This window comes from Salmo salar, chromosome 11, assembly GCF_965601325.2.
Source record: "Salmo salar chromosome 11, fSalSal1, whole genome shotgun sequence".
Taxonomy (NCBI): Eukaryota; Metazoa; Chordata; class Actinopteri; order Salmoniformes; family Salmonidae; genus Salmo; species Salmo salar.
In genome coordinates, this window is record NC_138301.1 from 35,780,017 (window position 1) to 35,794,618 (window position 14,602).

Consider the following 14,602-nt stretch of genomic DNA (forward strand, 5'->3'; position numbering starts at 1 on the left):
TTTATTTTCTTTGCTCATTCTTCTCTCGCTTTCCGTGTCTTACAGTTTTATGCATGCGAGAACCTTTTGGAGGAGCAGGGAATCTTTGGTGGTAGGTGTCTTTTGATATTTCATATTTTGTTATTCCAGATGTTTGAATGTTAACAGACACTTTTTCACTCCCTTGTGAAGATGTGACTACTGACGAGTGGTCATTCTACCTCCTGCCCCTGGACGATGACATCATTAGCTTGGAGCTTCCGGAATTCTTCAGAGACAACTTCCTGGTAATGATAGACAGTAGTGCTGACGGGAACTGTGTTTAGGAATATCATTCCCACTTTATGATGCAAAAATGATGTATTTACATGTAGTTACATAAGCAAGTACAGTGTAATAACAAATGAGTAACACATTTTGACATATAACTAACAACATAGTACTGGGACTAGTGTGGTTATATTCATAGTGCTCATTATTTTCCAGGGAGGTGAATGGTTGGGCAGGTGTGCTACTCTGTTCCACCTCAGGCCCCATGGCTCACAGTGTCAGGAGAGATGCCCCTGAGCTCCCTGACTTCTCTCTGCTCAAGAGGCTGGCCAGGGACCAGCTCATTTACCTACTGGAACAGGTAGGACTACTCCACTCTTCTTCCCCCCACTCAGGTTATCAATTGTCTTGGTTCTCAGTATCCACAAGTACTCACACAAGTCATGGATCCTATTAAAGTTGTAAAGCCTCAGTCAGTTTCACAGACAGTCCTGGTCCTGGACTAAAAATCTGTTTCAATTGAGATTCTATAGACTTAATCTGTGTCTGGGAAACCGTCCCTCTATGTTTCTATAATGTATATTAGTCTCTACTGCTGGGAACAATCCTAAATTCCTCTTCTGGGGATTGATTAGGTATATTCATCATCCTCATCATCATCATACTGCATTTTTACTCCCCTGGTTTAAAGCTACTTGGGAGGAAGGACCTGTTCATTGAGGCAGATTTGATGAGCCCCCTGGACCGCATTGCTAATGTCACAACACTAAAGGTACATGTCATTGTTGTTTCTGAATATTGCTGTATACCATATTGATTATGCCTGTCCTTACATATATCAGTTTACCAGGTTACAATGAGGTTCAGTTCTATACAATCTTTGTCACCCTTCTCCTTGTAGCAACATGATGTGGACAAGCTTTACAAAGTGGAATACAAACCCATTGTCAGCACCTCAGATCAGTAAGTAGCAAAGCCTATTGTAGTTCCATAGATCTTCTTCTCTTTTATTGTCTTGGAGGAACAAGTATAACCGCCATAACAATGTTGTAACACAGCCATAACAATGTTGTAACACCGCCATAACAATGTTGTAACACCGCCATAACAATGTTGTAACACCGCCATAACAATGTTGTAACACCGCCATAACAATGTGGTAACACCGCCATAACAATGTTGTAACACCGCCATAACAATGTGGTAACACAGCCATAACAATGTTGTAACACCGCCATAACAATGTGGTAACACAGCCATAACAATGTGGTAACACAGCCATAACAATGTGGTAACACCGCCATAACAATGTTGTAACACCGCCATAACAATGTGGTAACACAGCCATAACAATGTTGTAACACCGCCATAACAATGTTGTAACACCGCCATAACAATGTTGTAACACAGCCATAACAATGTGGTAACACAGCCATAACAATGTGGTAACGCAGCCATAACAATGTGGTAACACAGCCATAACAATGTTGTATCACCGCCATAACAATGTTGTAACACAGCCATAACAATGTTGTAACACCGCCATAACAATGTTGTAACACTGCCATAACAATGTGGGAACATAGCCATAACAATGTGCCTTCCTTGACAGACTATGCTTCCTGATCCGTCCAAGAATAAAAACTGTCAAGTGGATATGTGGTAAGTAGAATGGTGGCACCCTGATATTGAAAATCAGCTGATTCATATTGTATTTTATAAAAGTGTAATTGTTGGGATGCCAGTGCAGTGAAAGATTAAGTTAGCAACGCTATTCCCTTCCTGAGAAATGAATTACTGTCGTCCCAGACTTTGAAATGCCTTGTCTTTTCTGGATCAGTGGTATTATCGACAGTGCTTCTGGAGTACGTTGTGTTACTGTGCAAACAAAGGCTTCTGATTTGATGTCCTTGATCGGGAAGACAATGAGGGAAATCACTCTGTTATGAGTTTGACTTTATTTATTCTTGCTCACAGATAAAACTGAAGAAATGCAGAATTTACATGACTACTAATTGCAAAACACTAATTTAAATACATAACACATAATACATTATATAAATAGAATACAGAACACTTGAAACATTACAGTACATTTTTTAGATGGGGGGGGGACCATTTAAGAGGTAGAGTTATTATACAGTCTGACAGCAGTGAGTAGAGTGGCGTTTCGCAGGTGGTTCGTACGGGCAGTTATACAGGACAGTTCGTGGCTGTTTCATATACTCACTGACAAATTGGTTTCCTTTTCCAGATGTGGTCAATGCAGACAAAGCATTTGGGAGATACAGAAGATACAAGATCATATTTAGCCCTCAGAAGGTGATTATTAAGTACTTATTGTATACTCTCTGCAATAAAACAATTATATTTATTTTCTTTGCTCATTCTTCTCTCGCTTTCCGTGTCTTACAGTTTTATGCATGCGAGAACCTTTTGGAGGAGCAGGGAATCTTTGGTGGTAGGTGTCTTTTGATATTTCATATTTTGTTATTCCAGATGTTTGAATGTTAACAGACACTTTTTCACTCCCTTGTGAAGATGTGACTACTGACGAGTGGTCATTCTACCTCCTGCCCCTGGACGATGACATCATTAGCTTGGAGCTTCCGGAATTCTTCAGAGACAACTTCCTGGTAATGATAGACAGTAGTGCTGACGGGAACTGTGTTTAGGAATATCATTCCCACTTTATGATGCAAAAATGATGTATTTACATGTAGTTACATAAGCAAGTACAGTGTAATAACAAATGAGTAACACATTTTGACATATAACTAACAACATAGTACTGGGACTAGTGTGGTTATATTCATAGTGCTCATTATTTTCCAGGGAGGTGAATGGTTGGGCAGGTGTGCTACTCTGTTCCACCTCAGGCCCCATGGCTCACAGTGTCAGGAGAGATGCCCCTGAGCTCCCTGACTTCTCTCTGCTCAAGAGGCTGGCCAGGGACCAGCTCATTTACCTACTGGAACAGGTAGGACTACTCCACTCTTCTTCCCCCCACTCAGGTTATCAATTGTCTTGGTTCTCAGTATCCACAAGTACTCACACAAGTCATGGATCCTATTAAAGTTGTAAAGCCTCAGTCAGTTTCACAGACAGTCCTGGTCCTGGACTAAAAATCTGTTTCAATTGAGATTCTATAGACTTAATCTGTGTCTGGGAAACCGTCCCTCTATGTTTCTATAATGTATATTAGTCTCTACTGCTGGGAACAATCCTAAATTCCTCTTCTGGGGATTGATTAGGTATATTCATCATCCTCATCATCATCATACTGCATTTTTACTCCCCTGGTTTAAAGCTACTTGGGAGGAAGGACCTGTTCATTGAGGCAGATTTGATGAGCCCCCTGGACCGCATTGCTAATGTCACAACACTAAAGGTACATGTCATTGTTGTTTCTGAATATTGCTGTATACCATATTGATTATGCCTGTCCTTACATATATCAGTTTACCAGGTTACAATGAGGTTCAGTTCTATACAATCTTTGTCACCCTTCTCCTTGTAGCAACATGATGTGGACAAGCTTTACAAAGTGGAATACAAACCCATTGTCAGCACCTCAGATCAGTAAGTAGCAAAGCCTATTGTAGTTCCATAGATCTTCTTCTCTTTTATTGTCTTGGAGGAACAAGTATAACCGCCATAACAATGTTGTAACACAGCCATAACAATGTTGTAACACCGCCATAACAATGTTGTAACACCGCCATAACAATGTTGTAACACCGCCATAACAATGTTGTAACACCGCCATAACAATGTGGTAACACCGCCATAACAATGTTGTAACACCGCCATAACAATGTGGTAACACAGCCATAACAATGTTGTAACACCGCCATAACAATGTGGTAACACAGCCATAACAATGTGGTAACACAGCCATAACAATGTGGTAACACCGCCATAACAATGTTGTAACACCGCCATAACAATGTGGTAACACAGCCATAACAATGTTGTAACACCGTCATAACAATGTTGTAACACAGCCATAACAATGTGGTAACACAGCCATAACAATGTGGTAACGCAGCCATAACAATGTGGTAACACAGCCATAACAATGTTGTATCACCGCCATAACAATGTTGTAACACAGCCATAACAATGTTGTAACACCGCCATAACAATGTTGTAACACTGCCATAACAATGTGGGAACATAGCCATAACAATGTGCCTTCCTTGACAGACTATGCTTCCTGATCCGTCCAAGAATAAAAACTGTCAAGTGGATATGTGGTAAGTAGAATGGTGGCACCCTGATATTGAAAATCAGCTGATTCATATTGTATTTTATAAAAGTGTAATTGTTGGGATGCCAGTGCAGTGAAAGATTAAGTTAGCAACGCTATTCCCTTCCTGAGAAATGAATTACTGTCGTCCCAGACTTTGAAATGCCTTGTCTTTTCTGGATCAGTGGTATTATCGACAGTGCTTCTGGAGTACGTTGTGTTACTGTGCAAACAAAGGCTTCTGATTTGATGTCCTTGATCGGGAAGACAATGAGGGAAATCACTCTGTTATGAGTTTGACTTTATTTATTCTTGCTCACAGATAAAACTGAAGAAATGCAGAATTTACATGACTACTAATTGCAAAACACTAATTTAAATACATAACACATAATACATTATATAAATAGAATACAGAACACTTGAAACATTACAGTACATTTTTTAGATTGGGGGGGGGGACCATTTAAGAGGTAGAGTTATTATACAGTCTGACAGCAGTGAGTAGAGTGGCGTTTCGCAGGTGGTTCGTACGGGCAGTTATACAGGACAGTTCGTGGCTGTTTCATATACTCACTGACAAATTGGTTTCCTTTTCCAGATGTGGTCAATGCAGACAAAGCATTTGGGAGATACAGAAGATACAAGATCATATTTAGCCCTCAGAAGGTGATTATTAAGTACTTATTGTATACTCTCTGCAATAAAACAATTATATTTATTTTCTTTGCTCATTCTTCTCTCGCTTTCCGTGTCTTACAGTTTTATGCATGCGAGAACCTTTTGGAGGAGCAGGGAATCTTTGGTGGTAGGTGTCTTTTGATATTTCATATTTTGTTATTCCAGATGTTTGAATGTTAACAGACACTTTTTCACTCCCTTGTGAAGATGTGACTACTGACGAGTGGTCATTCTACCTCCTGCCCCTGGACGATGACATCATTAGCTTGGAGCTTCCGGAATTCTTCAGAGACAACTTCCTGGTAATGATAGACAGTAGTGCTGACGGGAACTGTGTTTAGGAATATCATTCCCACTTTATGATGCAAAAATGATGTATTTACATGTAGTTACATAAGCAAGTACAGTGTAATAACAAATGAGTAACACATTTTGACATATAACTAACAACATAGTACTGGGACTAGTGTGGTTATATTCATAGTGCTCATTATTTTGCTAACACGCATGACCTGTGTGTCCACAGGAGGGAGACCAGCGCTGGGTGAGAACAGCGGGTAGTGCCCTGCATCTCCTACACTCTGTCTACGGCCCCTTCTCTAAGGTGTATGGGATCGGACGATGCTCCAAGGTAAGATCAGCTCAGTACATCAACACTCTTTAATGTATTTTTGTATACCGCAATTCAGCGTTTAGCTGCCTTGTGTACTGAATTAAAACAAAACTAAAATACATCTGGGATTATGATTCTAGATGGTACTGAATGAATGATTTACTATGGGTGCCAGTCTGTTTATGCTTCAGCCAACCAGTCTTTGTCTTGTTCATCAAGGTAGAGCTGTATGTTGTTGAATGCAGACACAGTCAGAAAGCAGCACCGGTACAGATGATTTAGATTTTCAAACACCATGATTTAGACAAGATTCATAGAGTAAGTGTTAACAGTATCTGGTCTCTTGCCCGGTTCAGATGGCGTATGAATCGTGGAGGGAGCAGGTGGAGGAGGGGGAACAGAGAGCGCGTCAAGCGGAGATCGGAAATGTGTTTCTCATTGACAGAGGTAGATCTTTCTTGAACTGTGAATCACGGCAGTTGTGACGTTTGTCTTATTTGTTGCTCTCATTTTTTGACATTTTAAATATGCTATTGGATAATGGTGTTATTATTCATTCTCACAGACTAACGCATGAAAATGTGGATTTCGAATGGAATTCTCCTTTAAGTATAACAATATGTGTCATAATAATAGTTGATATCATACTAATGTTCTTTCTCATTCTCTTTGCAGATGTGGACCTTGTGACTCCTCTGTGTTCCCAGGTTGTCTATGAAGGACTTTTGGATGATATTTTCAGAATTAAATGTGGTAAGCAATGATATTTGCTCTGATTACAGTCTCTACTTTGAAATAGCTATACTGCAAATAATGTGGTCTTTATATATTGTGTCATTTACATTTATATACATTTACATTTAAGTCAATTTGCAGACGCTCTTATCCAGAGCGACTTACAAAATGGTGCATTCACCTTATGATATCCAGTGGAACAACCACTTTACAATAGTGCATCTAAATCTTTTAAGGGGGGGGGGGGGGGGGGGGGTTAGAAGGATTACTTTATCCTATCCTAGGTATTCCTTAAAGAGGTGGGGTTTCAGGTGTCTCCGGAAGGTGGTGATTGACTCCGCTGTCCTGGCGTCGTGAGGGAGCTTGTTCCACCATTGGGGTGCCAGAGCAGCGAACAGTTTTGACTGGGCTGAGCGGGAACTGTGCTTCCTCAGAGGTAGGGGGGCCAGCAGGCCAGTGGTGGATGAACGCAGTGCACTTGTTTGGGTGTAGGGCCTGATCAGAGCCTGAAGGTATGGAGGTGCCGTTCCCTTCACAGCTCCGTAGGCAATCACCATGGTCTTGTAGCGGATGCGAGCTTCAACTGGAAGCCAGTGGAGAGAGCGGAGGAGCGGGGTGACGTGAGAGAACTTGGGAAGGTTGAACACCAGACGGGCTGCGGCGTTCTGGATGAGTTGTAGGGGTTTAATGGCACAGGCAGGGAGCCCAGCCAACAGCGAGTTGCAGTAATCCAGACGGGAGATGACAAGTGCCTGGATTAGGACCTGCGCTGCTTCCTGTGTGAGGCAGGGTCATACTCTGCGAATGTTGTAGAGCATGAACCTACAGGATCGGGTCACCGCCTTGATGTTAGTGGAGAACGACAAGTCAAGTAGTCAAGGACCACACACACACTGAAGCCTCTTATTGCTGTATACCATTACAGTTGCAATAAGATCTTAATGCCATTTTATGCATTGTATGTCCATTGTCTGTATGGAATTATAATCCATCTCTTTGTCTTATAGGATGTGTGGAGTTTGGTCCAGATGTCACCTCCTCTGACAAGAGTATAAAAGTGATGCTAAACTCTCAAGATAAGGTTGGCCTTTTAGAAGTATAACACGGTTGAATTGATATCATTTCCCCTTCACTGGTTTAAGGATGACAAGGATGACAGTCTCACTGGAATTTATATGCGTTTCTCTCTCAGGTTTTTAACGAGATCAGGAACGAGCATTTCTCCCAGGTGTTTGGCTTCCTAAGTCAAAAGGCCCGAAACCTCCAGACTGCATATGATGTGAGTGTTTCATTCTGACCATATTTACATCTCTATGGGCCTTTGTGCTTCCAATTGATTTGTTTGCCTTTATTTGCTAGGTATGGTAAGCTGATTGACAGCACATTTATAATTTACAACAATGCCCCCTGGTGAAGTGTTGCCCTGCGTGGATGCATAATATTTGTCTTAAATGTCCTCTTAGAACTTTCTTTACATCAAAGAGTAGAAGTTCATGTTTGACGATTATTCATCTCTCTCCGTCTCGGTCATTACAGAAGCGTAGTGGAATGGACATTAAACAGATGAAGACGTTTGTGTCGGAGGAGCTGAAAGGGTTAAAACAGGAGCATCGGCTCCTCAGTCTGCGTGAGTATTGAGTCTCTACTTCCCCAGAGTCAGATGAATTGGTTGAGACCATTTTTATGTCTGTGTGCATTTTGAAGGAAGTTGTTAACTGGTGTTAGCGCAATTTATATTTCGTTTTTATTTAACTTGGCAAGTCAGTTAAGAACAAATTCTTATTTACAATGACGAGCTACACCGACCAAACCCTCCCCTAACCCGGACGACGCTGGGCCAATTGTGTGCCGCTCTATGGGACTCCCGGTCACGGCCGGTTGTGATACAGCCTGGGATCGAACCCGAGTCTCTAGTGACGCCTCTAGCACTGCGATGCAGTGCCTTAGACTGCTGCGCCACTCAGGATCCTATGAATGAATGGAAGTCTATGGTAACTGCTAGTATGCTATTAGATACCAAAGACTTTCAGTCATTGCGCTAACACTAGTTAAAATTGGCTCGCGAAACTACCTCTAACTTCCTTCATACTGGATGTAGAGACATACAAATGGTATCCATGAGTTCATCTGACTATGAGGAAGTAGATAAAGGGCTTCATTGCAAAAATCCCAAAGTATCCCTTTAAAAAGACATGTCTCTCTTCAGATATTGGTGCCAGTGAGTCGATGATGAAGAAGAAAACAAAGCAGGACTTCCAAGAGCTGTTGAAGACAGAGCACTGTAATATTACATTACATAGTCTATACTATACTTTGAGGCATATGTTTTTTCCCCATATGAATCCCATTTCCTGCATTGCATAATAACTGATACTTATTTCCCCACCCGACAGCCTTACTGGAGGGGTTTGAAATCCGTGAATGTATTTCCTACATAGAGGAGCATATCAATAGGCAGGTGAGATTGTCTGGAAGATAATGGTACCATAGAAATATAATGAATAGCTTCCAAATCCATTCTATTCATTATATTTCTATGAATGGTACATGCATACAGGTAATCATAGTGCTAAATCGGCCCAATAAGATTTATATTGCAGGTTGTATTCATCAATCATCCTGGCACATAATTGTTCTCTCCAACCACATCAAACTGTAAACCTTGTTGCCAGGGACCACACTGGAGGAAGCTATCATCCACCTTATTGTGTTATCATCCACCTTATTGTGTTATCAACCACCTTATTGTGTTATCAACCACCTTATTGTGTTGTCATCCACCTTATTGTGTTATCATCCACCTTATTGTGTTGTCATCCACCTTAGGTCTCTATGGTGGAAAGTATGAGACTCCTTTGTCTGCTGTCTCTCACAGAAAACGGTGAGTCTTCACAGATATGTTTTTTAACCAAACACATGAAAATATAGTTGATCTCATGATAAGACTCTTGTCCTTTTAAATCAGCTGTTTATATTTTCCTTCAGGCCTCCTTCCCAAAGATTATCGGTCATTAAAAGCCCAGTTTCTACAGGTGGGTTCTGCTATCATAGGTATTGTTTTAAATGATATCTAGCACTGGTTGGGAAAAACTGGTTGCAATGATGTCAGGCTGACATATTTTGTGATGTCATGTTGTGTACTGGTTGTAAAAATTGTTTGGGGGGTACAAATCTTTTTAGTGACCAGAAAAATATGACCTCTCCCAGTCCCAGATATCTTGACGTTGTCAGGAAAAAAAGACGTCTATACAACCAACCATTTTACAACCATAAAATGATGACATCCCAGGCCAGATTTTGCCCGCTAGTGTGTTACTGTGTTACACCGTCAGTGTAATGTGCATTTAGACTGGATTCATTCTGTATCTTTGTATTTCCATTTTTGTTTTGTTGGAGCCTTTTCCTTGTTATATAGTTCTCTGTCCTATTTCTTCTCTCAGAGTTATGGCATTGAACACCTACTGACGTTTTCCAAACTGAAGCAGCTAGGCCTGCTGGTGGAGCAGCAGCCTGGAGAGACCCTCACTGTCATGGAGAGCAGAGTGGGCAAACTGGTCAACGACAAAACCGCAGGTCAGATACAGGCTGGTCCCAATACCATTACTGTATTTAATACAGGCTGGTCCCAATACCGTTACTGTATTTAATATAGGCTGGGTCCCAATACCGTTACTGTATTTAATACAGGCTGGGTCCCAATACCATTACTGTATTTAATACAGGCTGGTCCCAATACCGTTACTATATTTAATACAGGCTGTGTCCCAATACCGTTACTGTATTTAATACAGGCTGGTCCCAATACCGTTACTGTATTTAATACAGGCTGGTCCCAATACCGTTACTGTATTTAATACAGGCTGGGTCCCAATACCGTTACTGTATTTAATACAGGCTGGGTCCCAATACCGTTACTATATTTAATACAGGCTGGTCCCAATACCGTTAATGTATTTAATACAGGCTGGTCCCAATACCGTTACTGTATTTAATACAGGCTGGTCCCAATACCGTTACTGTATTTAATACAGGCTGGTCCCAATACCGTTACTGTATTTAATACAGGCTGGTCCCAATACCGTTACTATATTTAATACAGTCTGTGTCCCAATACCGTTACTATATTTAATACAGGCTGTGTCCCAATACCGTTACTGTATTTAATATAGGCTGTGTCCCAATACCGTTACTGTATTTAATATAGGCTGTGTCCCAATACCGTTACTGTATTTAATACAGGCTGTGTCCCAATACCGTTACTGTATTTAATACAGGCTGTGTCCCAATACCGTTACTGTATTTAATATAGGCTGGTCCCAATACCGTTACTGTATTTAATACAGGCTGGTCCCAATACCGTTACTGTATTTAATACAGGCTGGTCCCAATACCGTTACTGTATTTAATACAGGCTGGTCCCAATACCGTTACTGTATTTAATACAGGCTGGTCCCAATACCGTTACTGTATTTAATATAGGCTGGTCCCAATACCGTTACTGTATTTAATACAGGCTGGTTCCAATACCGTTACTGTATTTAATACAGGCTGGTCCCAATACCGTTACTGTATTTAATACAGGCTGGTCCCAATACCGTTACTGTATTTAATATAGGCTGGTCCCAATACCGTTACTGTATTTAATACAGGCTGGTCCCAATACCGTTACTGTATTTAATACAGGCTGGGTCCCAATACCGTTACTGTATTTAATACAGGCTGGGTCCCAATACCATTACTGTATTTAATATAGGATGTGTCCCAATACCGTTACTGTATTTAATATAGGCTGTGTCCCAATACCGTTACTGTATTTAATATAGGCTGTGTCCCAATACCGTTACTATATTTAATACAGGCTGGGTCCCAATACCCTTACTATATTTAATACAGGCTGGGTCCCAATACCGTTACTGTATTTAATATAGGCTGTGTCCCAATACCGTTACTGTATTTAATACAGGCTGGGTCCCAATACCGTTACTGTATTTAATACAGGCTGGGTCCTAATACCGTTACTGTATTTAATATAGGCCGTGTCTCAATACCGTTACTATATTTAATACAGGCTGTGTCCCAATACCGTTACTGTATTTAATACAGGCTGGTCCCAATACCGTTACTGTATTTAATACAGGCTGGGTCCCAATACCGTTACTGTATTTAATACAGGCTGGTCCCAATACCGTTACTGTATTTAATACAGGCTGGGTCCCAATACCGTTACTGTATTCAATATGGGCGGTGTCCCAATACTGTTAATATATTTAATACGGGCTGTGTCCCAATACCGTTACTTTATTTAATACAGGCTGTGTCCCAATACCGTTACTGTATTTAATACAGGCTGGGTCCCAATACCGTTACTGTATTTAATACAGGCTGGGTCCCAATACCATTACTGTATATAACTACTTTGTTTTTCTCCTCGTTTCCTTTCCTAAGTGACCACCACTAATTGATGAAATGTCTGAATAGGTTTCTCAATGTTACTTTAACCTGTCAAGTCATTGTAATAAGGAAAAGGGATAAGGAAATTAAGCTAATTAAGAATAGTGAGAGACTGACTGATCTGAACCAAGTGAGGGTACAGTGATTTTAGTTTTTGAGACTACTACTACCCACAAAATACACATCATAGATATACTGTACTTTAGAGTCCTGACAATGACAAGATGCTCTGCAAAATATCAGCACTTGAACCTTTCAACATGTTCTATTTTAGGAAAGCTGACTGATGCCTTCTCCTCCCTGGCCAAGAAGAGCAATTTCCGTGCCTTGGGCAGGAGGCTCAATCTGGTATGTAGTCTTTTAATTTAATGAACAACCTAATTACCATATTAAAAACATAGCCATGTATTGAGTTACTTTAACTTCATGAAATTTCACTAAACATTATAGGGCGGATTCGTGTACACAGATTAAGCCTAATCCTGGATTCTCCATTAAACTTTGTTTTTAGTTCAGGACTAGGCTGGGAAAGGGCCAGGAAACTCGCCCTAAATCAGGGTCTCCCAAACGTTTTTGGCCGTGACCCTATTTTGACATAAATAAAAAGTTGACCCCACTATGTCAAAAAACTGATGTAATCAACGGCAAATGTTTACTTTTTACATTTTGGCTATGACAGTCTATGATAAATCAGTCTGACAGTACTTTTGTCAGTATTTCAATCTGAAGGAAATATGGTTTGAAGTGACTAAAATGCACCAGGAAAGGTATAAGTTCAGAAGATCATCAGGCAATAATGTTGTCTGATCTTCAGTTTGATTTAGTGCCAGTCTGTTCTAATGAGTCCTGCGTGGCTTGTGAGCATTGTGGAGGGAAACAGAAGATACATACGTGTTCCTGAGAGTCTAATCTTACAGTAATGGGGTCATAATATTTTGTATCTTGAACCATTTAAAAGATAGAGCCAAATTTGTAGGAAGGAAACAGAAACCGCTCTGTTTATTACAACTGTATCTAGAGGCTACCGGAGGTTACTGATGAAACCCTGGTTCTAAGAACTAAGAGCGATTTTCTTTATATATATTTTTTTCAACGTTTCTCTCGGGACCCCATTTTCAAATCACGACCCCTAGTTTGGGAAACACTGCCCTAAAATAACTCCATAACCAAACAGTATTGCAATGAAACCAGGTGTCCTTACTATATCTATATCAAGGTGCCCAAGTCGGATGAAGAATATGACCTCCGTGTCCCTCGAGACATGGCCTATATCTTCAGTGGAGCCTACATTCCTTTGAGCTGCAAACTCATCGAACAGGTAGGTGGACTCCAATATGAATGAACTCATGGATACTAAGACAGAAGTGTGTTACAATTAGTGATATAATAAAGAGTATTCCGCTTGTGCTACGTCTGCAGGTATTGGAGCGTGATGGCTGGACAGGGCTGGAGGAAGTCACCCGCATGCTCAACGGACATGAATTTGCAGTCACAGGTAAGACAAGTGGGCTTGACATTGACACTGAAATGTATGTAAAAGGCACTTTTGAATGGAAAGTCCATAGAGGAAAGGGGAACACTCAGAGCATTCCAGTTCTTTATTTTCTCTTGCTCTCTACCTCCCCCCTCTCTCTCAGCAGGTAGTAACGGATCAGACGCAAGGGTGAAGACTGATTCTCAGCGTATCATCCTAGTCATGTTCCTGGGTGGGTGCACCTTCTCAGAGATCTCAGCACTACGCTTCCTGGGCAGAGAGAAAGGTAAGGAAGGCTTTATATTGGGATTCTGGAGGGTGGTAGTACTAGAAATGTAACAGTGTGCCAATGTAGGGAACAGCAGAAGTCTTGAGAGGTGGGCCAGTAACCAGAGGGTTGCCGGTTCGAATCCCAATGCTGACAGGGAAGATGTAGAGGGTGTGAGCTAGGGAAAGATATATTCATGCCCCTATTTCTACCTCTATTTCTCCTAGGTTATACATTTATTTTGGTGACTACATAGTTTACAATACATGTTTTTATAGGTCAAGCGGGTTCTCCATATTACTTTGTACCATTGAAAAAGAGACCATGGCTCTCAATTGGGATTCTCTGTATAAATACAAGTTGAATAAAAGTGGATAATGTGTTCTCTCTATGGTGTTTCTAGGTCTTAAATTCATTGTGGTGACCACAGCTATCACAAACAGTACCAGACTTCTGGAGTCTATGTTGGACAACCATGCATGAGTCCTGGGGTCTTTCTATCATTGCCAATGGAAGCATCCAGCTTGTGGTCCAAGACATCATGGGGACACATACAGATTACTTTTTGGACAATTTGGATCTACAATATGACAACAAGCTACATGTTTGCATTTGTTATTCAGAGTCTTGTATTGGAAGCAGTCACTGTCTAGGCTAGATCTGGTTCAGAAAAAAATTGATTGACGTTGGAATATATTCCATCATAGTGCTATACCAACTGCAAAAGGTGTACAAAGAATTTCGTTTTCAGTCCACAGTACAAAATAAATATGTTTTATTTGTCTGTGATTTATAATAAATTATATTTATGAATCTTACTATATCAAATACCTGTAGGTAAATAAACAATGACGTCTCTGTACAGTGACATTTGAAAGC

At 40.7% G+C, this 14,602-nt stretch overlaps 1 protein-coding gene across 2 annotated transcripts; it reads left to right on the forward strand.

Moving 5' to 3' along the window:
* Positions 1 to 1,194: 1,194 nt before the first annotated feature.
* LOC106562628 (vacuolar protein sorting-associated protein 33B) lies at positions 1,195 to 14,600 on the forward strand. 2 transcript variants are annotated; one of them, XM_045689426.2, is made up of 28 exons: positions 1,195 to 1,212; positions 1,862 to 1,911; positions 2,504 to 2,571; positions 2,665 to 2,710; positions 2,791 to 2,885; positions 3,085 to 3,229; positions 3,560 to 3,640; positions 3,770 to 3,831; positions 4,459 to 4,508; positions 5,103 to 5,170; positions 5,264 to 5,309; positions 5,390 to 5,484; positions 5,709 to 5,813; positions 6,152 to 6,242; positions 6,471 to 6,548; positions 7,538 to 7,611; positions 7,723 to 7,809; positions 8,067 to 8,157; positions 8,737 to 8,811; positions 8,924 to 8,988; positions 9,357 to 9,411; positions 9,516 to 9,562; positions 9,971 to 10,103; positions 12,256 to 12,329; positions 13,198 to 13,299; positions 13,401 to 13,476; positions 13,619 to 13,741; positions 14,127 to 14,600. In XM_045689426.2, the coding sequence occupies exons 5-28, from the start codon at positions 2,836 to 2,838 to the stop codon at positions 14,204 to 14,206; spliced, it is 1,953 nt and encodes a 650-aa protein (XP_045545382.1). In that variant the 5' UTR covers positions 1,195 to 1,212; positions 1,862 to 1,911; positions 2,504 to 2,571; positions 2,665 to 2,710; positions 2,791 to 2,835; the 3' UTR covers positions 14,207 to 14,600. The 2 variants fall into 2 exon arrangements, with proteins under 2 accessions (XP_045545382.1, XP_045545383.1); XM_045689427.2 differs by having other exon boundaries at positions 13,622 to 13,741.
* The last annotated feature ends 2 nt before the right edge of the window (positions 14,601 to 14,602 follow it).

Bases quoted from the DNA above. Each gene is read 5' to 3' on its own strand.
- LOC106562628 (XM_045689426.2), top strand. From the start codon at position 2,836: ATGACATCATTAGCTTGGAGCTTCCGGAATTCTTCAGAGACAACTTCC. The intron at 3,230-3,559 runs GTAGGACTACTC...CCTGGTTTAAAG, and splicing joins TCATTTACCTACTGGAACAG to CTACTTGGGAGGAAGGACCT. The intron at 5,171-5,263 runs GTGATTATTAAG...CGTGTCTTACAG, and splicing joins TCATATTTAGCCCTCAGAAG to TTTTATGCATGCGAGAACCT.